This window comes from Anoplopoma fimbria, chromosome 20 (genome assembly GCF_027596085.1).
Source record: "Anoplopoma fimbria isolate UVic2021 breed Golden Eagle Sablefish chromosome 20, Afim_UVic_2022, whole genome shotgun sequence".
NCBI lineage: Eukaryota > Metazoa > Chordata > Actinopteri > Perciformes > Anoplopomatidae > Anoplopoma > Anoplopoma fimbria.
In genome coordinates this window covers 6,623,831-6,650,468 of record NC_072468.1, presented here as the reverse complement: position 1 = coordinate 6,650,468, position 26,638 = coordinate 6,623,831, and the positions used below count along the sequence as shown (strand labels likewise).

Sequence of the window (26,638 nt, the reverse complement as noted above, 5' to 3'; positions counted from 1 at the left end):
TGGATCACTTTCAGTAACTCCCATAAATGTGCTGATTTCTCAAGACCTTTTCTCTACTCCACAGCAGTAATATTACTGATGTGTTCATATACATGAAGTAATATCAGTTCTTCTTTCTCTGACACATCTCACACAATGTGGGAAAACAATTCCGTGTTGACACTAAAATCCCTGATTCAGTTATAATGTCTGCACTTTAAACAACAAAGGGTACTTGCAGCTTCAGGGTAGCCTGAGATGTTGACTGAACAAAAGAAAAAAAAATCTTCTATAACAGGGTGTCTGCAAGTTACTTTCAACACTTATTAAGACCTTTTAATACTGCACAGAATGAAATATATCACCTGCCGATGTCTTAAAGTATGATTGAAAACCTCTAGGAGGGAGAGGTAGTGCCTAGATCTGTCTATTATTATATCACATTCTTGCAGTCCTTCTCTGAATCCTCAACCTCTACCTAAAATTGGGAGGTAGCCACTCTTTCTCCTCCAACTTAAGAAACTTTGGCTACAAAGACACCTCTGAAAAAGTGTGTTTTTTTCGTTTACCAAATAAATGCTTAAATTGTATACAGAGCACTACTACATGTGATGATAACTCGAGGCACAAATATTTCCACAAAGTGGACTTTAAATATTTGATGGATGCATTTCAACAATGCCACTCTCAGAGAACTGCACTTAGGCTCCAGCACTGGTCAGATATAAATCACCTAAACAGAGTAGACAGCACAAAGGTGTTTTTTTTCTCTCAATATACTAACTTTATTTATAAAGAAATCTTGTATACAGTAAATTTTACTTTTTCAGCTTTGGTTAATAAAAGAACATACAGACATTGCATGACAAACAACACCAATACACATACCAATATGCCTTTAAAATTGAGCCAGGTTGTTATTGAGCCAGGTTGTTAGTGCACATTTGCACATTTACAGCCAACAATTCCTTGGTGCAACACTTTGGATAATACTACGTGTGGTGAAGCAACACCGACCTAAGGCACTACTTATAAGGCATCAAAGTTGGAAACATATTTTAAGGTTGTTTTTGATGTGTGATAACATAGAAAGCACAATAAATGTTGAAGAAATATTTGGAAGGTTGTACTGGAAACTCTCTACAGTGCTGGAGGGGAAAGGATTACAAAGCCATCTACTGTGGATTAATATATCAATAGTTTTCAGCCAATCAGGGGACTTCATGGTAACACATTTTCAACAAATAACTCTTCCTGATGGCCAGTAATATTCCTCATGTGGTCTGATTACCGGAACTAGGAATATGGGATGGATGATGAAACAGATTTACTATTTAATGTGAATTTGCCAACACCGCAACATAAACAATGGAGAGGATGAGGAACCCGATGCCGAGTCCCAGGCCCACGTGGTTCAGTGTCCTGGCCATCTTGCTGCTCCGCTCTGCCGAAACCTGGTCCCCGGAATGGTTGGCTTCACGGGCCTAAAACATATTGAGTGAGGATAAAAAACAAAAGATGTCAAAAATGTAATTGAACTTTTTTTTGACATAAGGTATGATTGATGTAATGAATCTGTGGTAACCAGACATGTGGATCACAACATCAAAGTATGTTAAATAGTATGGGCCTGACCTGCAGTGCTATAGCACTCTGTGGGGGTAGCATGCCATGCATTCAACCCTACATAACTTGGATTGACAGTGGGATTACGACACCATTACAAGTAAATGGTAAATGCTAAAGCGTAGTGCAACGGTCTGTGAAACACACACATCTGCTTTTTGCGAACCGCTGAGGAGAAATGAAAGTAATAGAATACAAACTGAATCCCATATTTATTTCCGGTATACAAATACCAGTTAGTGTGTGAATGAAGGAGGAAGAGAAAGACTGAATACAGATGTTTTCAGATAAATTGACACATGTTGTGTTTAACATGCACCTCAATATTGGGACAAATCTCCATTAAAGGACATAAGAAGATTGAGTTCTTAAAAAAAGGGAATGATAAAGGTGATTTCACTGGTGTCCAGTTTTATCGCAACATGTTCTAATAAGACTTGATCATGAAGCAAGAGGCCTGTTGTCCATTTTAAAAGAATGGTCTGAGTGTAATGGAGCCCTGTGCCTTTAACAAGAGTGAAGCCAGAGAGTCTTGATCAAATTAAACTCCCACTCTCACTCCCACACTGCTGAGTGCTGCAGGAATTACGGGGTTTTGGAGGCCAGTCCCTTGACAAAATGCCAATGGGATTTTTCCATTGGATTTTGGACACCACAGAAAATAAGCTCTGTGGCAAACTAAAGTGTATGTTACTCACAGATTTTGATCAGTAATATAATCTTCACAAATGAACAACACTTTCATGATCTTTGAAGCGTGGATGCAATTGGCAGAAGTAAAAAGCTTAAGTTAGGCTATAAACTACACCACAGTCACATAAGCGCGATTATAACACAACTGTAGGCAGACTAGTCAGTGTGATGATGCTTTGTAGTCTCATTCAGCCACATGTTAGCAACCGCCTTTTTGAGAGACGTAAAAGCTTCAAATTCACGAGTAAGGTATATACTGACATATTTTAAGTCGCAGAACAAAACGTTGATTTTGAGAAGAGGGAACCAGTGCAAAAATGATAACACTTTTCTTGGTTTTAGGAAACATTCAGTCATATAAACAAAAGAGTGCTGCAGGAATGTGTGTGTGTGTGTGTGTGTGTGTGTGTGTGTGTGTGTGTGTTTTGTATGTGTCGTGAGAAGGTCCTGTCTGCTATAGTAAAGCTGGTTATAATAACCAGCAGCTGTCTGGCTCACGATCAGCCACAGCTGTGTGTCCTGTTGCAATAACCGTGCCTCTGGTAAATTAAAAATCTTTTTTATGTTTCAACAAGATTAGATGAGAGATAAGTCGGAATCAGGGAAAGATGCTGTCTGGAGCTGTTAGCCGTGGCCTCAGCACTGTCACATCCCTACAAGGTTTATTGTAGTGATGGTTCCCCCCCCCATCTAGATTTTATTTTTACATTGTTTCAAAATCGGAACATTTAGTCACTGATGATGATTTACAGTAATGAGATTATATTTAACAATGACTACGGGCTGTCCTTAACCAAAGAAATTCCTAGTCAACAAACACTCAAACGATTTTGTCGACAAATCAATTGTGTTTTTAAGTTTTGGGGGAAATAAGTCATTCAGCATGAAAAATGTATAAAAACCTAAAATAAACCTAAAATATCTTAGACGACTGAGACCAAAACAACAGATTTCTCGACTCAATCAACAGGAAGTGGGCAGCACCTCCATCAAATGTAAAATTGAAATACAGAAGCCTTAATGTGTTAGCTTCATTGGATTATTGGCAAAGTATTCCAAGGGATCGTGTCATGTTTTACAATGTGACATCCATATTTCTATAGAAAGTCCCAGAGACAACTATCAGCATGTCTCTGTCCCTTCCCCCACTGCCCAGAGAGTTCAGAGGTCAGCTGCTGGGCAGCAGGACCTGGTATTCAGAGCCTCGTTAAAGGTATTTTCAACAGGGCGAGTACTTAATGACCGTTTCAACTGACTTGCATTGCTAGGCAACAGTTTGTTTCCTGGCAGCTTATGTCATTCACATAAACTGCAACAAGAAATAAACTGGGTCCCATTGTGATTGGTTTTGTTTAGTCCACATTAATCAGACCACCATGTGTGTGGCGGTGATACACTCACTGCTCCAAACAATATGGAATTATATGAGGTTGTGGAAATCCCCCAAATTTTTTGAGAAACTCAAAACTCTCTTAGTAACACATTCCTCCATACATAATGCTGGGCAGGAACTTGAATTGCATAAGGACTCATTGTCTAATACCTAGCAGAAAGGCATTTCAACTGGCAGTTTTTACTGGTATTTAACTATATTGCAACATAGAATAATAAAAAAGAACACTTCTGATACCCTTCTGGTTTGTTATGAGTACATTTGGACATTTACAAGAATAATTGTTTACAGAAAATTTGATTGGGTTACAGAGGGTAAAATGATATTTAACAAGTACAGACATATGGTGTAAATAGTGGTTGTGTTCAGAAATCTGTGGAATCGAAAAAAAGAAAACATAAACAGTGGTATTTCTACAGCAGAAATAACTTAATTTTAAGAAAACTTAATAAATGGCTATCAATTAGCAGCCCTTTGCCTGCAGAGAAATGTGCGCTTTGAGCTAAGTAAGCCTCTGACAACTAACAGTATTTGTTTAAAAAATAAAGTATGCAACTCAAATTCTAACCCTCCAAATGATGAAACAGTACTACATCTTGGTCCAGAAGGTAGATGAAGAAGATAAGAAAAAACATGATTGTTGCCCTGTAGTTGTATTTCAGGGGATCGTTTCACCATATTTGCCACTTGAGAACATCCTCTTGCTCCTTTTCACACGTTACACAAATCAATTTCCCATTTCCTGAGATATTGCTGCAATCGTGACAACATGTCTTGTAATTGGCCATATAAAAAACTGCGGCCTTTAGAATAGGTACAAATCACAACTATTAAACTAAAGTCCACAAAACTAACTTATTCAATAATGCTGGGAATCACGTAAACTGGACACACCTTTCTCAATAAAAGGATGTTATACTGAATTATGTCATTCTCACGGCCAAGTGAGCATGTGTGTGTTTCATTTCTCCTCTACAACAAAGCAGCTGCTATCTGATATCAGTCAGAAACATTTAGCAGAGCTCAAAGATTAAAAAATGTACAGCATATTTTATCAAGTACATACTTCAACAAAGGGGGGCCAATGCTCTACATATGTTTATTATCAAAAATAGGAGGTGAAAGTATAGCAGATTAAAGAATTATCATGCCATTAGTTAAGAAATTTACAAAGTGTGAAGTCAATTCAGCCGGATAAAGAATAACTCTGATGACCTCAACAACAAAAATGTTATGTTATATATTTATGGTTCCTTATTTCCTCATCATTTTCTTTAGGTTTCCTAATAAAACGAATGCAATTTAGTACAAATGATAGGAAATAGAGGCAATGTTTTGCCCTGACCTAGAGCATCTTTAGCTAGTGTACAACTAGTCAGCTGAGTTTACAAAAATGGGAAATTTGTCCACAGACAAGCATACAATTCTGCCTATATAGGGTCTAGTTTCAGATAATCGATTTAATATTAACTTTGGTTTGAATGGTGCTTTTCTTCCAAGCTAAAAAGAATAAGCGAAAAGCAATTAGTATCAAATTACAAGTTTTCCAAGGAATTTTTTGGAAATGATTAGAGAAATTAACAAAAAGTTTCTTTCCAGTAAATACTATGGCAGAACACACAGGGTGAGCAACAGAGGAGGTGTCCATCTCTGGTTACAAAATAACAACAAAAATAAAAGAATGCCGACTGAATCCTCGTAGAATACAACATTTTCTAAAATGCCATCTAAGGCCACGTCCACACTAACCGGTTTTCAAATGAATCCGCATATCTTTTTCTGCGTTTGCACCGAGCGTCCACACTACACAGCGTTTTAGGGCACCGAAAACGAATAAGTTTGAAAACTCTCCCGAGGACGGAGAAGTTTGAAAACGCCGCGTTTTCCTGATAGTGTGGACGACTGAAAACGAAGAAGTCCGAAAACGATGACGTAGGCACCGGCGTTCGCTATTTGATTGGTTCTTAGCAGTTATGACGTGTCATTCCCTGATTCGTCCCCCCCTTACCACGTGACCCCTTTCCGTAAGAGAATAACAACAACAGCCTTGATACCGATCGACTACCAGGTTAATTCAACATAGACGTTCAAACATGTAGGGACTTAGGACCCAGGGGAGCACAGGTGACCCATGGCAACCCGGAGGGGGGTCTTTGGCTTCAGCTGGAATCAGCTGTTATGGAGAGATTAGAGGGCGTGTCCCGCGGCCTTATCAGCCCTACAGAACGGACTAATGACGTACTAGTGTTGACCAGATGTATGGACCCATAATCTAGTAAACTTCGTTTAATGACTGTTCATTTAAAGTACATGTGCTGTCTGTGTGGGAGAGATAGAGTTAGACCTGCAGTGTTGTAACTAAGCTTGAAAAATAAAACTTCTAAAAACTTCCACGAAATGTGTCTGTTTGAGTTCATGGAGGAAGATTTTAGAGGAAGTTATTAAGTATCAAGCACGAAGAGTATCAAGAGTAGTGTAATCGTATTATCTGTAACCAAGCAACCAATGTACTTCCTGTTTACACCGGCATGCGCATGCCCAGTGTACGTGAATAGTCACGTGATATTCGTTTTCAGGGGAGCAAGTCTGACGCACATAATTTCGAAAACGATGCTGAAACGCATGTGTGGACGGAGATCTTAAAACCCCGTTTTCATTTGAAAACGAGTGAAAACGGGTTAATGTGGACATGGCCTAAGTTTTATATTGTAGGCTGTTTGATAAAAATGTAATAAAAACCCTTGACTTGGGGGGATGATTTTTAGAGTTGCGGCTTGAATGCATCTTTGTAAACTTAAATGATATTACACAGACTGAAACACTGGTGCTTTAATTGTATTTTATGCTTTTTGCAGATTGGCTCAGTTCTCCTGTTGCTGCCTGGTTAGCTGCCTGTCTGCAGTAATACCTGATTGCTCTGTCTCTGTGAGTGGGCCTGTCTGCTTGTCAGTGTCTGTCTGTCTGTGGTTTGCTGTGCATGAGAGCAGTGTGAGTCATTGTGAGGAACGATGGGGATGGGAAAGCAGGGGGCTGATATTTGTGAGAAAATCACAGAGCAGAAGTCAATGGAGGTGATGAAAGAGAGAATGGAACTGATACCAAAACCCTGCACTGCCTTTCTCACACACAAAGACAAAAAGAGGAGTCAGGCTGTGTTAATTCAATGTGGTAAATCTTCTGCAGTTTTGCATCTTTCACTCCATCTGTATTTCGCATCACTTTGACCATTTGCTGAAACAAAACATCCCCCATCCCTAATCTTCATTCCCACCTGACTCCTGAGCCTTCATTTGATTCACTGATGGCGACGTCAAGGGACAAATTCCCCTCTGTTGCTCGCTGTACCTCTGGGTTTGCACATGTGTACATCTATCGTACTATCACAGTTACATACAAATGCATGGATGCAGGCTCAGTGTTTGGAAGGTACTTTTAAGGTAACCAGAGCTCATGTGGCTGCTGTTGCTTATGGAGGCTAAACAGGCGTAGCCTTAAGACCGTAGGACTATTTCAGGGACGCCTGCCTCCTCAGAGTGAGCTCTGTGTGATTTTCAACTTCAAAGGTCCAATGAGTCGGTCTTTAAAACCTCCCATTCGTGAGGTATGGGGCTGGTTCTCTGGGGTGAAACCCACACAAGATAAAGAAAATCACAAAATGTCGTTATCAGCATGGGTGGTGAGATAATTATCGCTGAACTTTGCAGCTCTATAGAGCTTTCTGCTCATTGTTTGGATTTTTTTTTTGCTCTCAGATTCCAACCAGAGCAGGCATCGGTTTTCAGAAAAAGAAGCTCTGATTAACCAACTGTACGCCATGTACCCAGCACCAAATGTCACTGGTGAACACCATGGAGAATTGAGCAGCTATGTAAATATTTGAATTAAATTCATCAGGACATAAATGTAAGTCCAATATGAAATCCACATTTCCAAATGAGCTAATATTGCTCTGTGTGTAAATATGCAACTGTTTGGTATCATGTTTGCCATAAATCCTTCATAAGATGATACTATGTTAATGTGGTGTTAAACTGTATAGTTATGACATAAGCTGATTATTTTAGCTGATTACGTGAAAATTTAAAGAATTTAACAGTTTAAATGTAGTTTGTTTACAGAAATGCAACACTACTAGTATACCTCAGAGTCAAAGCCTTCCAGTGAAGAGGTATGATTACAGCTTTTACTGTGAATCACTTACAGTCAGTCAGCCTAACACCAACTTTGGAAACATTGGAAACTAACATTTTCAGGTAAGGTTTCCCCTGTAGTGAAACTGAAGATCTGTGGGTTGGTAAACTTCCAACACACACACCGTAATCCTGTTGCAGTTGGGTAGTTAGTCATTGTGTAACAAGGGTAAAAATCCTGCTGAACAAATATCTACATAAACTGTGGTTAAGGTTTAATCTTCACTAGGCATTCAACCTTTACACATAATTCATACATGTATATTTGAAATAGATTTAGGACAGAGGATGAGCATTACTTGTCTTCAACTTAGTCTATCAAAGTTTTTCAAGGTCAGGATACTTTTCTTTTAGCTAACATTTAGCCTTAAAGCCTTCTGTGTTGCTGTCGACGCCCATTTTAGTATCAGTGCCAGTTTACATCACTTACAACCTTTTTGACTGACAGGCGACAGGTGTTTGCTTTCATGTTGTTCTCTTCAGCCCGATTGTTTAACACATAGCTGCCTCTAGTGGGACATTAATCCCTAAAATTGGCAGCGTAACAGCGATGCAATGCTCTCTAGAAAAGCAACGCATTCCTAAGGGTTATAATATTTGGACTCATTCTGATAGTCAGCTTTGAAATGGCTGTGCAATATCTCAGGAAATGGGAAATTGATTTGTGTAACGTGTGAAAAGGAGCAAGAGGATGTTATCTCAAGTTGCAAATATGGTGAAACGATCCCCTGAAATACAACTACAGGGCAACAATCATGTTTTTTCTTATCTTCTTCATCTACCTTCTGGACCAAGATGTAGTACTGTTTCATCATTTGGAGGGTTAGAATTTGAGTTGCATACTTTATTTTTTAAATCTGAATTGTTATTTTGCATGTGAATTGTTTTATCTATAACAAGTAATAAACATCCCTAAACATGATGATTTCACTGTATTAAGGCAGCAATGTGTTTCTACAGAAGGATGTGAAGTGCAGATCATGGCTCCACACTGTAAGGACCCCTGAAAGTTACTGTCTGGATGTTCATCCACTGTCAATAAGTGCTAAGTTGTGAGGAAAAGCTCATGCTTTAGGAAACAAAGGACCGTTTGATGACGCCATCACAGAATGAGGAGTGGCTTGGAGTGAGACACAGAGCGCTGATGTTGGATCCTGACAAAAACAACTCTTGTCTGGATTCTCCGCTGTGTTGAGAATTTCAACTCTCAAGTCTCATCCTGAGTCCAGCAGAAAGTTATTTATCTTCATCATCGAAGTCCCCCAAAGAGAGAACTGACACACAATGGTGCAATTAATTGTCGTTCTCAGAATCATTGTTGTTTAATTTTATTGTCCAAGCATTGCTTTTCTCAGCAGGAAAAGTCCGTTTTCAGGAAAAAAGTCAGTTTCTAGACAGGTTTGTTGGAGATGTACCTTTTCCCTCTTGTCCATCGAGGTTGAAATGCCTGAGAGATAATGTTTAGTGAGACAGATTCCAGTAGCCAGCTCCATATATCTCCACCACGCCCCATGTCCTTATCTATCATTAGGTTTAGCCTTCCAGCTATAAACTCTGGTACAGTTTGATACACACCCAAACAAAGACACGACTGTCCCACTTTGTCTGTTTTTTCTCTGCTCCCAATCTCAAATTCTTGGCCACTTTCTTTCAGTTGCTTTTCTTTATTCTTTTGCCTGTCTCTTTCTTCCAAATCTCACTAGGCCTTGTTCATCCAGCTCCCTTATCATGCAGCCACGTAAGAGAATAATGTGGGCACAGTGAGCTACCTGCTAACAGAAACTGTTATCTCTCCCTCCCCTTTGCCATTTTTTCTCTTTCACTTTTCAACGGAAATCCAGGGAAGGTCCCACTTGTTGCACCTATTGTATTCGTATTAGTCTGTTTCTGCCCTGTACTTTTGCTCTGGTTTATGCTCTTAGATGCTTGTTTAAGAAAGGAGATGCACTTATGACTTCTGGTGACTAGTAGTTCTCTTGAATACCTATGTTGAATACACTTATTGTAAGTCGCTTTGGATAAAAGCGTCTGCTAAATGACTGTAATGTAATGTAAATGTAATGTCCCCGTACTGCCGCACTGATTAGGGTCCTCTTGACCATGTGGTAGCCATCTTTCATGCTATTTCAGATGCTATTTAAAGATCACAGCATTTCGGAAGAATCTGTGTAAATAGAACCTCACACTCTCCATATTACTTTATGAAAGTAAGCGATGACAAACTGGCACAAATCTGGTAAAACGGAAATTACGCAAACGGGTGGTGGGCCTCTTACATCCTGTTTTCAAGTCATTTACACCTTAACCACACAGTAAGTGTTTCTGAAAGGAAATTCTGACACATGTTCAGCAGTTTGGTGTCTGTGCTCCTGCAGTGTTACCTCACATGACTTGATCTACAAGTGTTTGAATGGGCGTGGGCTCAGTATGCAGGATTTACGGAGACAGAAGGAGGGGGGAGGGAGAGAGAGACGGAGACATACAGAGAGCTAAAGCGACTGGAAAGGAGCCAACAGTAGTCCCAGTCTGACTAACAGGAAACACTGCAGGAACATACCGTTTACAGTGCTGCTGTACTGAGGATGCTGGGAATGATTTCCAACTGTTCAACAAAGTGGACTATCCCTGCAAGGTTGAGGATTGTTCATTGAGATCCTCGTATTTTCCAGTAATTAAACATTAAAAAAAGGAGAGATACCGCTGGGAACCCTGGATTTTTAGCATTACTGTGTTTGTGTCTCTGTTTACCAATCCACATACTGACGTATGTCGTTCATACTAAAAACAAAAACCCCTTCTCCAAACCTCATTAATTCTACCACACAAATGTTGTAGTTGATTACTTAAGCCCCACCTTGAAATGCTGTTATCATCTTTTTTCCAATGTCAGTTTACAGTTAAACTGTGAGGCCAAATATTTTTTATAAGAAGTCACATGAATGAAGCATTGTGCAAATTCTGTAATAGATCGTTATAAAGTTACAACTAAAGCACAGAGAGAACTACGGTACTGTGCTGCAAGCCATTTGAACAGCACACTGAAATGGCCAAATTTAACAGATTATCCTCTACTTCTACTCTATACAGTGTTAACTTCAGCTCAGCCCTGTGAAGCTGATCAGATGCTCCCATTTAACCCTTGGCTGTGTTTAAAAAGCTGTGCAGTGAAAGGATCCAACTTTTCAGTATGGTTGGCTTAATGTTTTTATGTACGCTAGAGAGTTTCTCCAGGGGTGGCGGTATCGGTCTGGCGTCAGTGCACCACTTTAGTCTGGATTGGAATATATCAACAACTTTTTATTTTTTTTAGAATAGTATTAGAAATAAAAAAAATCATAATAATTTGGGTTTCCCATCGAGTGCCGTCATCAGGCAAAATCAACATTTTAGACCAAAGACCAAATAATCACAAAATGAATAACTATATTGGTATTGTGAGCATGCTAGCATACTAATGTTAGCACTTAGTTCAAAGCTACACTAGGTTCAATCTCACAGAGCGGCTAGCATGGCTGTTGACTCTTGCTACCACAAAGCTAGTGTAATCTTAAGCAGATCGTTTAAGATTTGCTTTTATATATATATATATATATATATATATATATATATATATATATATATATATATATATATATCAGTTCCGGGATTGTAACGTAATACATATTTCACGGATTCTAATGTAATAAATATTTCACGTTTCATTGTCAGACATATACGTTGCCTTTACAGACTTCCAATCAATCACCATATCAAAAGTTATTACAGTCCCCCTGCAACCACTGTCTACTCAGCGGTGGGAATTATCATTTTCTATTTACTAATCTACTTGGAGCCAGAGTGGGGCGTGTAAACGAATCATGGAAACTGCAATCTGTGACAGCTGTGTACATAACAGACAAGTTCTTACAATATGTACACAGCTTAGTACTGTTGTTGATGCGGACCGGAAATCTAATTATGTCTACAACTTCCTCACTGTACATTAAATGAGGGGAACCATATTGAAATGTGACACAAATTAACTGCCAAAAAAACACACTTCTGTTCACCTTAACGGCAATGTGCACTTTGTATTAACTCATACATTTTAACATTTCTGTATGTCTTTTTTAAGTGACTCTGCTATTCATTCATAATCTTACAAAAAGTGTGTTTTATCCGAGTGTCTATCGAGAACAGTTCTCTTAAGAAAGAATAATTCGATTTTTTGTTTACTCTCATGAAATAGTTACTCTGGTCATGGCCTGTTCTTCATCTGGACCCTTGCAAAGGTCTCATGTCATACATTTTAAGTGTTATCGTTAGATCTGAAATAATGGATGATACGTTTGTGATAAATAAAATAAACTGTTGATAGGATACAGTATGTTCAAGATTATGAGACAGATGTAATAGAGCAGTAGAGGATGAAACAGGTCTGCCATTTGGATTAAAAGTGTTGGTTGTAAAAAGAGATTCTGCCATCCCCTAAGACTCTATTTTTGTTAAACAGGAAAGAGTGAATCATGCTTGTGAAATATGTTAGAATTTCTGATATTGCTAAATCTAAAAGAATGTACTCAGCGGGTTGGGAGTACAGGTTGATAAATGATGAAGATTGGGAAAGCACGGTATCTTCATTGTAAGTAAGTCATACTGGGGACTTTCCACAAGGCTTTATGCGCTAGAGCTGTGTTAACATCAACACTTGGTTCTTTTTTTAAGCCTTTGAGGACGATGCTTAAACTTTTCACGTTAGTTCAAGTCTTTTAAAGGTTCAGTTCGACCAAATTCCCCAAAATATGAAAAAAACATTAGGTTTTTTAATTTTTCAATATCTCGTTTAAAGAAATATAGAATTTCTGCAAAAGAAGGTCCCAAATGTAAATATTGTAAGTAAACATAAAGCAACTTATTAGACATAAGCAGCAGAGACGATCTTAAAATTTGAACTCTAATAACCCAATTGACAAAAACAAATATCTTCTTCTCAGAATCATTAACCAGAAGGCATTGACTCTGTACACATGCTGCTGAAACAAAATCAGCCAAGTCTTTCCAGTGGTAGAGTTTTTTTCTCCGTCCAGCGGGATAAATGCTCATAAATATGTTTAGACATCACATATGTAACCAATTAACATCAGATCTTGCCTTATAATTACAAAAATCTAGCTTTATCTAAAATGTCTGTAATCTGTAAATCCATAAAAACAGTGCAAACAGAAACAGCTTTAATAATCCCCAAAAATGTAAACACTGTTTGGCTTTAAACATACTCATTAAAGTTTGTTGGTAAGTTGACATCATCTTGCATTAATTTCTATAAGCTGAAGTTAACGTCCGTTACAGTAACAGCCTTACAAGGCCAAACAAGGACACTGGCTGAATAACTGCTCCAAATCACAGTCAGACACCGGGACCAGTCCAATGATCTACTGGCCATAACTTTAATGGACTTGGTTCTGCACATATTAACCAGAGATTGTTCAATAAGGAGAGGACTGTGCTCTAATTTAATGTAACAACAGAGTCTGTAATTAATGATCAGAGGACAGAATATAGAAAAAACATGTGGGCACAGAATTGTACACTGACCTGGGCAGGCTAGCAAAAAACAAGCAACATTTAATGACTTGGTAAGATATGTGTTTTTTGCAGTGTATGATATATTCCCATATATCATTGCTATCGATCATAATTAAGTATTCCACATCCCACACATTGCGAGGAAACAAGCCGAACCACATGATACATTTACCATAATAAAAGACATTTCAAAGGACATTTAAAGCTTTAAAAAAGTCAAATTTCCATGTGCAAATAAGACTCTCAGTAAATATACTTAAACATTTCAGGGTCAAATAAATGTTATATTTGGCTTTTAATTTGTTTAAAGAATTGTGTAGGAAGTCGCACAAGAATCTTTCCCCTCTGAGGCCTAAACATCGACCACATGGAAACAATCAGCCAACTTTTCTTCCCGAATAAGGGTATGCTTTCTTTACGCCATACGACTTCAATGGGACACGGTGCAAAAACAAACTCACTAACTTATAGTTACCTCACCCGGCAAAAATAAAGGACAACCTATAAACTGAAGAATTGCTCTTAAAGTGAGTTAACGCATGACTTTATACTAACCTTCTCAAAAGTCATAAAAGAATTACACTTTCACAATACACATAGAAGTCATGTTTTGGGTTTAATAATTAATTTCCCCCACTGTGTTTAATTCCCCCACAGTATCACTTGAGGCCAGTGTAGCTCTCAACTAATACAACATTCAGGACCGCAAAATGTCTTCCCCATTCTTTTGTTTACATCTTCTTCCCTGTCCTCTCCCTGCTCTCTGTTCCTCACAGCACTCCACCCCTTCCAGTAAATGCTATCCACATCCCCAAACCTGGCACTCTTCCACACACCAGTAAATTCACTTTCATTACCACGAGACACAAAGCACTTTAATCACTAACTGCAGTATTAGCGCAACTGGAATTATTAGGGATGGTTCTATGCATGCAGTTATTGATAAGGAGTAGTTTTTTACTTCTTTCATTTGGAGTATGTATGCTAATAAAATATTTTCATTATATTTGATAAAAAAGGTAAAACAACGCAGAAATGTTGATGCCATCTGTTTTTCTTTGTATATCTTACTTAAAAGGGATTCTTTATTATTAGTGTAAGGTTATTTGAAATATGCATTGTTTGGCTTTAGGAGGGGCTCTATGTTTGCACATATTCAGAATGAAATCACTTGGATTTGGGTTTGGGGACATTTGCTTTGTATATCCATGAACATTTTAAACATGTGAATCAAACTCACTGAGATGGAATAGATGAGGGCAGCAATTCCAAGTGGCAGGCAGCAGCACAGGAGGGTGAAGATGGAGTAGCACAAGTAGTCGTTGACAGGGTTAGCCAGCGGGCCTCGGGTCACGTACACGGTAGGCTGGACAGTGACGGTGGCAGGCTGTCCTCCTGGGTACTGCTGTTGCCCATAAGCACCTCCATACTGCGGCGGCGGAGGTCCATAGCCCTGCAGGCCACGCCCGTGAAAGACACTTTCATTTACAACGAAAACAGGTTTTTGGAGGGCTGGCAGTTGAATTACAGTTCAACTTGAAGAGTAACTCAGACTGGATTTAACAGTAGAAACAGTTTTTTAGGTTTCCCACAAAATTACAAAGGTTGCTTGGACAATTTTTGGGGTGTTTTTAGTGACCAAAGTGGGGGTCTTAAATTTACCATCAGCAACTACTGCAGATTTCTTTATAATCCGTGAAAAAAAGAGACTTCATATGAATTCAACTTGGATATTTAGATCATCCATTTATATTAAAGTACAAACTGAGATCATCATTGGCTGAGTTTCATAAAATGAGTATCTTCTTTTACTATGTCTCTCGTGTGCACTTTACTCTATGCTGTTGTAAACCTGCAAATTTCCCTAATTTCACTAATACAGGATTACATTATTTTATCTTGATTTGTTCATCTTCTGTAATTAACCATTCAACAACGGATTTAACACTTATCCGTTATATAATCTATATCAGTTTCAAATAAAAAGACTTTACCATGACAGGCCACCTGTTTTATTTATTCAATGTCGAGAAATAGTTGGATTGAACGGCTAAATGAAATCCTAGTGAAAACAGGGTGTGATACTTTTAGTTCCTAAACGTCCCCGCCAGCAGGACTCAACAATAACTAGTTACTATGGCAAATACAACATTGATGACATTGTTTGTGTTTAAAATTGAATTTCGAAATCCTGTTTTTTATCATTAATACACATGAAGAGAAATACTGTTAATAACTTTACAATGTGTTTTAATCCACTTGGGTTCATACTTAGCAGCATGATGGGAAGATGGAGTATCTGAAATTGATTTATTCCACTTGTTTTCTGATAAGTGAGCTTGTTACCTGCTGTTGTGGTGGGTATCCCGGGCCGGGCTGAGGGTATCCCGGGCCGGGCTGAGGGTATCCCGGGTACGGCTGGTCCTGGTAGGGTGGAGGGGACGCATGGCCCATGTTGGACTTCTCACCAGCCCATTCCGGAGGAGCGGTCGCAGACTTAGAGGGGTCCATAATGATGTGTGTGCTATCAAACTACACAACTCTCCTTTTTAAGTATTTTCTTAAATTGTCCCACCTTCAGACTGAGATACTAAAAATGTTTTCCCTAGTGTCAAGTCACACAGAAAGAAATATGGAAATTCCGGTCATGACTTTCAAAATAAAAGCAAAGTCGAGCATGTACTGAGCTTTTTGATTGGCCCGACAGCGCGAAAGTGAATACTATATTGTACTGAAGCTACATTATGTCATAATATGATATGAATTTACATGAGATATCCCTTCTGCAAACTCTGAGCATGGCAAAATAAATAGAATACAAGCAATCTAATACGTAGGAAATATTCAATAACAGTCAACGGACTTTGTCTATAGAACCACAAACTTAGTGAAAAAGGATGAGAGGCAGCTGGTGAGTTGTCTTGTGGTCCTGCAGATTTGATGTGTAGTTTGATCTCATCTGCAGCGATCCTTTGCAGGTCAGCACATTGTTTTTGATTTACCTAATTTCTTCAGGGTTAGGGTTCGGCTTGTGTGAATGTCCGCCCTGAATTATTTGAGTTTTTTTAGTTTTTTCTTTTTTTTCTAGTTCTTCAAATGTCACAAGACAGTTGCTAAATGATTTTTTATTTTTTTTATGTATACTATATTTTGTGTAAAAACATGTTGGTTTACAGTGGTCATTTTGGGAAAATGTATCCAACATTCCAATTGGTTATATATGTATTCGACTGTATGCTTTTTAAAACAGTTTACACAATGTGTGTGAAGATTGTATGACTATATCTGCATCTATCAAATGTTTTAATTAATTTAATAAATGTCACCTGAACTTAATGTCATTTTTTGTTATTTGTGAGCATTTTAGTGAAACGTTATAATAGTATTAAGTAATTAAGTTAAATTTTAGATTTTTTTTATGAACAACACATTTTTGTGTTATTTTAACACATCTTTATGTTGAAATATTTAACACACAGCATGTGTTAAATGTGCTAGTGTAACAGATGTGGCATAGGGACGAACGACTCAGGGGGTTGTTTTCCAGCTTCTTATTAGCTCCTGTAGAAAACAACACATTGTCTTGCTGTGATTTCTTTTGCTGCACCTCCGTTCTTAAACATACAAAATAAAATAATTTAAACTCAAAGACTGCCGAAATCCGCTACAAAATGGCGGCCCGCCATCATGCTAAATGGTAACATTTACAAAACATATTAACACTACAAACGGCAGCGTAGTCTACTGGTAATTAAAATATTCATTCTAAATCGTAAATTTTTCATGACCTACCCTCAGCAATGCAAAAACAACCCTGAGGGGGGAGGGGTCGACAGGAAGCATGACCTGTAGGAGGAACACAAAAGGTGATGCACAGCAAGGTCAATTGCACAGGAAACGTTAATAAAGAAAATTACAATTAATAAAAATAACTAATAAAATTCACAAATACAAATTATAAATAAGAATAAATAAAATATTTATTATAACACACTGATTGTGTTATAATCAACACAAAATGTGTTGTCCTTGACACGCTGGTGTGTTAAAAATTAACACATGATGTATTATTTTTAACACAACTGTTTTGAGAGTGTAGAGGAATTAACACTATTTTTTCAGTTTTATTACATCAAAAAAGAGACAAAATAATTTGTGTGAGGAAATGGCCACAAATACTAAAAGCCCAGCTTCAATGTACTTGTGGGATAGGCAAAAAATAAAATTATTATAGTTTAGTCACTTGGAACAGGGCTCTGGCCAATGTTAGCACTTGTATTTCTGTCAATGTCCATTCCAAACTATGTTTATATGTGTTTATACACATTATTCCAAGAAACGTTCCATGCAAGGACATGGATTGTATCAACACTGTCATGAGATTTGTTGTGAGGACAAACCCCTTGACTGAGGTCTTTGAAACACGTCAACAGGCACAGGAGAACATTTAAATAAAATAAATATAAACTAAAAAGCTATTTTTCAGGAGTTAACTTGTGAAACATTCAAAGTAGTTTCAACACATTCCATACACATAACTAATATTCCGAAAATATATTTAAGGCTTTTATTTTGAATGCAAATTCGTCTAATTTCCGTTCCTATTCTGGCCACCCATGGCTGGCTTGATGCTGCCTGGCCCTCATAGCCGACAGCCACTAAATCAAGAGGGAGTGGTCATGGGAGACGATGTTGTGTGTATGTGTGTGCTTGTGTGCGTGTGTTGAAACATAATGACGCAGATGGTTAAAGAGCAGAATGGTTTGATGACTATAAAAGCAGAATGGAATGATACATACAAATGTACCAGTGTCCACTAGGGGGATACAGAGCTCGTCTGAGACACAGAAATGTCTCTCAGGTGGTCAGAAATGTCTTGACAGAAAAAGCATATGTGTAACCACCTTGAATGCTAATAATTATACCTGTGCCTTTCCTGTTATAACAAGCCATCTGCATGTACTTTGTATGCCATTCATTGTATTCATATGTTATTTTATTGTTTTACTCCACGGTGCTTGACCAGTGAACAGATAAACAATGTTTTATGCAATTGTGTTGATGCTTTAATGTTTTGACTAAATATTTGTAAGTTTAATACTCTTTTTACAAAGAAATGTGATTGAATAAATTGAACTAATTTCACTTTGTTTACTGTTGAAAAAACCCAAAACAATAAGCATCCTTATGTGACACTCCTTTAAAGCAGGCATCCCTGCTCTGCTACAACATAATCAATAGCGCTCGAACAACTGCATTCAAGATTTAAATATTGTATTTGTTACATACTCATATTTCAAGAGGATCTGCTAAAGGGCAATACTTACAATTAGAATAAGAGTAGAAATTGATTTGAGAAAATAATTTAAAAAAAGATTTAAACTAAATTCTGGATATGTTAAATTAGTATTATCAAGTGTTTATTGTCGTATGTTGCTTTCAAAGTTTAATTACAACTTTTGTGGATTTTGGGACACCTGTTTTTTTTGCATAGGCACACACACAGACAGACATATGGGCACACACACACACACACACACACACACACACACACACACACACACACACACACACACACACACACACACACACACACACACACACACACACATTTGCGAGAACAGGCAGATCATAGAAAATGTAATGGGATGGAAGAGGGGTGTAAACACAGAACAGGAAAGAAGTTAAGAAAGAGGATACAGGAGAGGGATTGAATAGAGAGGAGGTGGAAGATAGTGTCGTGTGTAAAGACACAGACGGGACAGAAGCAAAAAGGATATCGAGGCGGCAGCATAGGCAGCAGTTTGGTGAAGAACAAGGAGGTCGGCAGAATGCTAGAAGAGTGAGACAGGGTGGGAAGAGGGTGTAGAATATGGTCAAAACAGAGCATAGCTGTTGATAGGCCCATGCAGTTGATATGGTCAATTTGTTTCCTTTTACACCCTTTAACACCTCTTGTATAAATCTAGAATATGTAAAAAGACAGATATGTTACCACATAGCAGTGTTCTGAGGAAGATAAACGTAAAGTTATATTCATCACACAAGCAAATACTGTAAATTACTATTATTCTTGACTTCTCTAAAAGCACCCACATTTTGAACTAAAGTTACTACAATAATGAGGTTGTGGACACTGTATAGAGGATGGAAACCAAGATTATGTCAATAACATTTTTTTTAAAGTTAAGTACAAAGGTAGACTACATTACATTACATTACATTACAGTCATTTAGCAGACGCTTTTATCCAAAGCGACTTACAGGAAGTGTATTCAACATAGGTATTCAAGAGAACTACTAGTCACCAGAAGTCATAAGTGCATCTCCTTTCTTAAACAAGCATCTTAAAGCATAAACCAGAGCAAAAGTATAGTGCAGAAGCAAATTACTACGAAATCAATAATTGCAACAGACTAATACAAATACAATAAGTGCTACAAACTAATACGAATAGGATAAGTGCAATAAACAAATACGAATACAATAAGTGCAACGAACTGATACGAATACAATAAGTGCAACAAAGTAATACGAATGCAATAAGTGCTACGAGGAAGGCTCAGGGTAGTACTTTATGAAGAGGTGAGTTTTCAGCCTGCGCCTAAAGATGGGCAGCGACTCTGCTGTCCTGACGTCAGTGGGGAGTTCATTCCACCACTGAGGGGCCAGGACAGAAAAAAGCTGTGACCGGGTGGATCGGCCGCAGGGACCTCTGAGCGACTGGGCAACCAATCACCCCGAGGCAGCAGAGCGAAGTGGTCGGGCGGGGGTGTAGGGCTTGACCATGGCCTGGAGATAGGAAGGAGCTGTTCCTTTCACTGCCCTGTAGGCTAGCACCAGAATCTTAAACTGGATGCGAGCTCTTACAGGGAGCCAGTGTAGAGAACGGAGAAGGGAAGTTGTGTGGGAGAACTTGGGGCGATTGAACACCAGACGTGCTGCAGCTTTCTGGACAAGCTCCAGAGGTCTGATGGCCGAGGCCGGGGCTCCGGCAAGTAGTGAGTTGTAGTAGTCCAGGCGGGAGATGACCAGAGCCTGGATGAGCACCTGCGCCGTCTCGTCAGTGAGGAAGGGGCGAATCCTCCTGATGTTGTCCGACTTGGCATCACCACGGCATCATCAATGGTGATGGACAGGTATCGGTGCGGGCAACCCTTCCCCGGGAGGAACAGTAGCTCGGTTTTGTCCAGGTTGAGCTTCAGGTGGTGTGTCACCATCCACTTCGAGATGTCAGCCAAGCACGCAGCAATGCGTGCCTCCACTTGGGTGTCACCGGGAGGAAATGACAAGACCAGCTGGGTGTCATCGGCATAACAATGGTAAGAGAAGTCATGCGAGCGAATAACAGAACCCAGAGATGTTGTGTAGAGCGAGAAAAGAAGGGGGCCCAGAACTGAACCTTGTGGAACCCCCGTAGTCAGCATGCGTGGTTCCGACACGGCCCCCCTCCATGTCACCTGGTAGGATCAACCTGTCAGGTAGGATGCAAACAGGGAGAGTGCAGAGCCTGAGACGCCCATCCCCTCGAGGGTGGAGAGGAGGATCTGGTGGTTCACCATGTCAAACGCCGCTGACAGGTCCAGGAGAATCAGGACAGAGGAGAGAGAGTTCGCTCTCGCGGCGTGAAGCGACTCTGTCACCGCAAGGAGGGCTGTCTCTGACGAGTAACCCACCTTGAACCCGGACTGGTGGGGGTCCAAGAGGTTGTTCTGGTGGAGGTAGGAAGACAGTTGTTTAGAGACAGCGCGTTCAAGTGTTTTGGATAGAAAGGGTAGAAGATAAACCGGTCTGAAGTTCTTGACATCAGAGGGGTCAAGTGATGGTTTTTTCAGAAGGGGGGTGACTCTGGCAGTCTTGAAAGCCGAGGGAAAGCTCGTCCCGAGACGAGAGATGTGTTGATGAGGTGGGTGAGGAAAGGAAGGAGTTCAGTGGCAATAGACTGAAGAAGAGGGGAGGTTATCGGGTCAAGGGAGCATGTGGTGGGGCGGTTAGATGTAACAAGGTCGAGGACCTCGTTAGGGGAGAGGGGAGCAAAATAGGGTAAGATGGGGTGTGGAGAGGGAAGGGGGAGCTGAGGGGGAAGAGCTGGAGAGGGTAGAGAGGGAGAGGGTGGACAGGGAGAGGGGGGCTGAGAGAAGGAGGATCTGATATCGTTTACCTTCTTGTCAAAGAACGATAAATAAACGTCGGGTTATGCAAGACTAGTCTTGCATAACCCGACCAGATCTCAAAAGCACCATGTCAGCACTAAAGAAAGGTCTGGCTAGACACATTATCCTTCTACTACAGGGGAAATAAAATGCCCTGGCTTGTTTGTATTTCTTGTCTCATTTTGAGATTCCCTTGTGATGTTAATTATTTGGTATGGCGGCTGTCATGTTAAAAGTTGTTCAATTAAGTGTATGTTCTTTGATGGAGTTTTAGATGGGGGCGGCTGTGGTGTAGTGGAGAGCAAGGTAGTTCTCCAATCAGAGGGTCGGTGGTTCGACAGTCGATGTGTCAAGACACTTAACCCCAAGTTGCTCCCGAAGGCTTGCCATCGGTGTGGACTGGATGTTGCATGAATGTTAGTTAGAGTCTGATGGTGGCACCTTGCATGGTAGCTGTCATCAGTGTGTGAATGGGTGAATGATATGTAATATACTACTGATTGTAAGTCGCTTTGGATAAAAGCGTCTGCTAAATGACTGTAATGTAATGTAATGTAATGTAGATGTTTAAGTTTGGTATGGTTAGTATTTTCCTAATGAGATTTCCTATACCGATCTGTAGAAAGACTCATCTTTACACTGTCCCTGTTCTTTCCACAACTAAAATATAATCCGACTGCAAGCGCCACACCCTGTAACACAACAATTCTTATTTGTTTTCCATATAGATGTGCTTGCAAAGGTGTGGTTAAGTTTAGAAAAAGATTATGGTTAATACAAATAATGGTTAATGGTGCGTTAAAGAGGATAAGGTAAGGACCATGAAACTACAGCATGTGGTTCTGACAGCTCAGAAAAAAACATCTCACACCTCACATTGGCCACATAATAAAACACTTGTCAATATGTACAATACAGCCAATTCAGGCAATGCAACCAAACACAAAGAAAACACTCAAATATAGAAATATGCTGCAGAGGCAGAAAACCCAACCAAATACAGAAAAAAACAAGTTACAAAATAAAAGAAGTTCCCTGGGAAACAACTGATACTGATTATTGTTGGACTGTTGTGTTGTAGTAGCAGGTTTACTGTAGTACAACAGTCCTGCAATAAAACTTATCTTCATGAAGGCTATAATGTTCAGGCGGTCGCCTTAATGGCAGCAACATCTCTCTGTGCAATGCGATACAGTTCAATACCAACCCAAACCACCTCCTCCAAAAGGATCAATGCTTGCAGTTTGATTCTCAAAGGCATACGGAGCAAAAATCAATCAGTATACTCGAATTATTTATGAGTTGATCAATTTAAAAATCTTAAAACAGATTTGTGTTTCTGTTTTCATTTTGATTGTATTACATTTCGTTTTTTACAGATACATCTCTTCTCAAATATTTTGCACCAGAACCTTGTCTCAAATATTTTTCACACACTTCATGCATTATTTGAGCAAACAGGGTGTGCCCCATCGGCTTGCCCTGAACACCAATATTAAGTAAAACAACAGTTGTCAATCACTCTTTGCACAAGAGTATAAAAATAATGGCTTTCTGTGGATGCAGATCACAGCTGCTTCAAGGGTGAAACAGAGCTACAAGGTAGGTCTTTGGTAAAATTGCTGATGAACTTATCAACTTTTTTTTACTTAATTAGGTACAACTTTACACTAGACCTTGGTAGAGACCAGACTGGTCTCCTAAAAACAATGTTTTTATAATGTGAAGTGCTTACCTTCTTTTGATGTATCACAACAACATTTCTATTCATGGTCGGCGGAAGTCTGTCTAGAGAGGATGTCTGGGTGGGTAGGTAGCCTGTTAATCATAAATGTTTGAATAATAACTATTTTAACATCTGATGGTCTGAACGTGTACTAGAGCTTTAGGACGGAGAGTTTAAGACGATCCTCAACATTCCTGATATTGATTAAAATAATATTTTAAAAAAAGCTTCCAGAAGAACCTGCTTTGCACGTTTCAGCACAGAGCAAGAGAGAAAATGTTTTATGTCAAAATAACGATACCTCTTCTAAAAACAATGTAACCAGAGATGGAAAGAGTGCGGCTAAAATAATTTCCTCAAGAACAAGTACTTTAAGTATGCAATTTTGCGAGGCAACAAAGTAGTTGTTGATGTTAGCCAGACCCAGCGGACCCTACCATACAAACGAGATCACATCTTTCACCAGATTAGTTGTTCAATGTGGGAAAGATGTTCCACAGATGTTATGACTTGACAGGAAAGTGAGGAGCTGAAGTTTGGGACCACATTAAAAGTGCATGCACATGGACAAAGGGAGGTTTTCAACTTTTTATCAATAGCTTTCTGACTTTTTAAATTTAAATTTCAGAAGTAAAAACATTTTTATCTGGACCACCTCTAATTGCATGCAAAATCTTGATTGGTAGCATCAGGGCTATATGTGGTTTTATGGCTTGTGTTTGGTCAATATTTTCTCATTGTTTTCTCATAAAAATTCAGACAATTTTTACAACCATCTGGGCCTCCTCCCACCCAGTTTTTAAATAAAAATCACATGCCCATTGCAATTCCAAATTGCATATTTTTTCCACTGACCTCCCATTCTATGTTAACTTTTGATTTCCATCCCTAATCATTAACAGATACACAGCTATAATTTAAACTGATATGGCAATAGTATGTATAGGTGTAGTTCAGGCCTGGCTTCTTTCCGGATCTGCAAATTAGTTGAGTACATTTGAATACAGTTTCAATTGTAAAAATGTGTTTTGCGTGTTATGTATATGTTTGCATTTGTGTGTAGTAATTCATGTATAGGTTTAACAAGATTATATGTACATATGAACTTGCTCCACAGGATGATGTCTCAAGCTGTGGTTTTGGTCTTGTTGGCTGTTCTTGGACACATAAGTGGCAATTTTGGTGAGACTACTCTCAAGTGGTTCAATCAAATTATTGATATTTTCCCAATGAATTCTTATCTTAGTATTTAACAGACATATGTAATATATGTGCCATTCATATCCAATCTTTAATATCAGATTTCATAACTAAACTCTGCTCAAACTGGTGATGTGTACCAAATAAAGTCTCAGATAGATGACTTTGAGCAGACAGTCAGAGTAAAAATTTCAATCAGATATGCTGACTGCCTGTTACTTGGTGGCTTTGGTCAGATGAAAACATGTAATATGTCTGTGTCTTCCCCAATCTTTGATGATAACTTTTGTGACTTTATCCAGGAGCTAATATTGCTAAAGGTGGAAAAGTGACTCAGTCCTCCGTGGGGTGGGATGGCATTCCTGAAAGGGCCATTGATGGAAATCGTGCTAGTGTCTATCAACAGAGATCCTGCAGCCACACAGCACGTGGTGATAAAAAACCATGGTGGAGACTGGACCTCCTGAAGACGTATAACATCAACACTGTCACCATCACCAACAGGAGAGATTGTTGCCACAAGAGGATCAATGGTGCTGAGATCCGCATTGGAAACTCCCTCAATGACAATGGCAACAATAATCCCAGGTAACACCACCTTCTTTCTTTTATTAAATTTGAACATTTTCCATTTCTTATGTAAGCTACAGGAAATCAGTGTACCTGATATAAAAATAATTTCCTAACATAAACCAGTATTATTCACTACAACAGCGTCATCAGTATCTATAATAGATCCATTGGTGAGATTTAAGCATATTTTTTGTCTTGTGACGTAGTTTTACTCATAATTCTGTTTTTCTTTTTCGTCAGATGTGATGTCATCTCATCTTTGGGACCCGGCACCTCCAAGACCTTTGCGTGTAAAGGAATGGAAGGCCGTTACGTAAACATTGTGATTCCTGGAAGACGAGAGTACCTGACACTGTGTGAGGTGGAAGTCACTGGGACAGAAACCGTTGATTCCAGTGAAAATGATTGTGGCTAAGTCATAAATAATTCTAAAGTAAAGCTTATCTTTGCATGTTTCTGCTTCTTTTTTCCATTAATAAAATATTTCTACTTATGGTCAATAACTGATAGTAGAGTTTAACAATGTCAAATTACACATTGTTAACAATTTCTGCATGCCATTTTAGTGCTTTACTGTACCTGGAAGCTTATTCCCTTTCTTTCCAAGAGTTAGAGGACAATTCTTGATGACCCTCTCATATTTGTGTTATAAATTTGAAAATACCATTTGCAGCTGGCTAATTTAACAGAAGACTGTTGGCAGATAAGCCTTGCTGGCTCTGTCCAAGTAATTTACCTCTAGCCTATTTATCAGCTACTGTTCAACAACCTGACCCAAACATGACAGGTTTGTTTGTTTAGGCTTGGGTTTGTATTATTTGTGTTAGCCAACTTAAAGACTGACTTTCCAAAGCACAGAGACCTATGTAACCATATCTTTGAAGAAGAAATAACAAAAGTATAGCCTATGTCTGGGTCTCAAATTTAGCAGCATCAGGCCAGTTTTCAGTCAGGTCTTTAGAAAGACTCACGTAAAGGCTGAGTTCGATTTGGATTTTAGGCCGTCGACATCTAACTCTTTGCAAGAAAGGCAAACTGCTCGGAATTCTCTAAACTAGCTACGGTATATTTTAATGTACGCTTTTCTGTTGCAAGTAAAAAAAATATAATATAGTATTATAAGTTTTAAGTTCCAGCAACTGCTGTAAGTTTGGGAAACATACTTTGCTAAGCATGGACTTGGAGTCTGCAGCCTCACACATTGTTTTGTGGGAATGTGTTTCTGTGGATGTAGCGCCATCTCATGGTGACAACCTGGAAGTGAATACATCTAGTTTCCTGTGCATTACATAAATAAAATATAAATCATGTGTATTTGTGGTCCTTCTGTTTAAATTAGATAACTGTACATTACATGCTAGTTGTGCTTACACTTGGTATTTTACAAAAGTATGGTACAGTATCATAGTATTGTTTCACAATGGAAATACTGTGATAATTTGGTAGCTACCCTGATGATATACCACGGTATCTCTTTGTAATTGTGACCAAATGACCATGCCAGATGTCATGGTATTACCATGATACTTCTTCAAAATAG

At 38.9% G+C, this 26,638-nt stretch overlaps 2 protein-coding genes across 2 annotated transcripts; one reads left to right on the top strand and one right to left on the bottom strand.

The window, feature by feature from the left end:
* Nucleotides 1-739: 739 nt before the first annotated feature.
* On the bottom strand, nucleotides 740-16,057 carry LOC129109192 (cysteine-rich and transmembrane domain-containing protein 1-like). The gene is made up of 3 exons (XM_054621197.1): nucleotides 15,793-16,057; nucleotides 14,687-14,899; nucleotides 740-1,463 (listed from the first exon to the last, which is right to left on the bottom strand). Exons 1-3 carry the CDS (start codon nucleotides 15,955-15,957, stop codon nucleotides 1,314-1,316), a joined length of 528 nt encoding a protein of 175 aa, XP_054477172.1. The 5' UTR covers nucleotides 15,958-16,057; the 3' UTR covers nucleotides 740-1,313.
* A 7,111-nt stretch (nucleotides 16,058-23,168) lies between these two features.
* LOC129110026 (fucolectin-like) lies at nucleotides 23,169-26,403 on the top strand. Its single transcript, XM_054622187.1, has 4 exons — nucleotides 23,169-23,201; nucleotides 24,443-24,507; nucleotides 24,828-25,113; nucleotides 25,339-26,403. The coding sequence occupies exons 2-4, from the start codon at nucleotides 24,444-24,446 to the stop codon at nucleotides 25,511-25,513; spliced, it is 525 nt and encodes a 174-aa protein (XP_054478162.1). The 5' UTR covers nucleotides 23,169-23,201; nucleotide 24,443; the 3' UTR covers nucleotides 25,514-26,403.
* Nucleotides 26,404-26,638: the final 235 nt, after the last annotated feature.

Bases quoted from the DNA above. Each gene is read 5' to 3' on its own strand.
- LOC129109192 (XM_054621197.1), bottom strand. From the start codon at position 15,957: ATGGACCCCTCTAAGTCTGCGACCGCTCCTCCGGAATGGGCTGGTGAG. The intron at 14,900-15,792 runs GTAACAAGCTCA...CGTGGCCTGCAG, and splicing joins GATACCCACCACAACAGCAG to GGCTATGGACCTCCGCCGCC. The intron at 1,464-14,686 runs GTGAGTTTGATT...AATATGTTTTAG, and splicing joins CCCTCATCTATTCCATCTCA to GCCCGTGAAGCCAACCATTC.
- LOC129110026 (XM_054622187.1), top strand. From the start codon at position 24,444: ATGATGTCTCAAGCTGTGGTTTTGGTCTTGTTGGCTGTTCTTGGACAC. The intron at 24,508-24,827 runs GTGAGACTACTC...GACTTTATCCAG, and splicing joins ACACATAAGTGGCAATTTTG to GAGCTAATATTGCTAAAGGT. The intron at 25,114-25,338 runs GTAACACCACCT...CTTTTTCGTCAG, and splicing joins AATGGCAACAATAATCCCAG to ATGTGATGTCATCTCATCTT.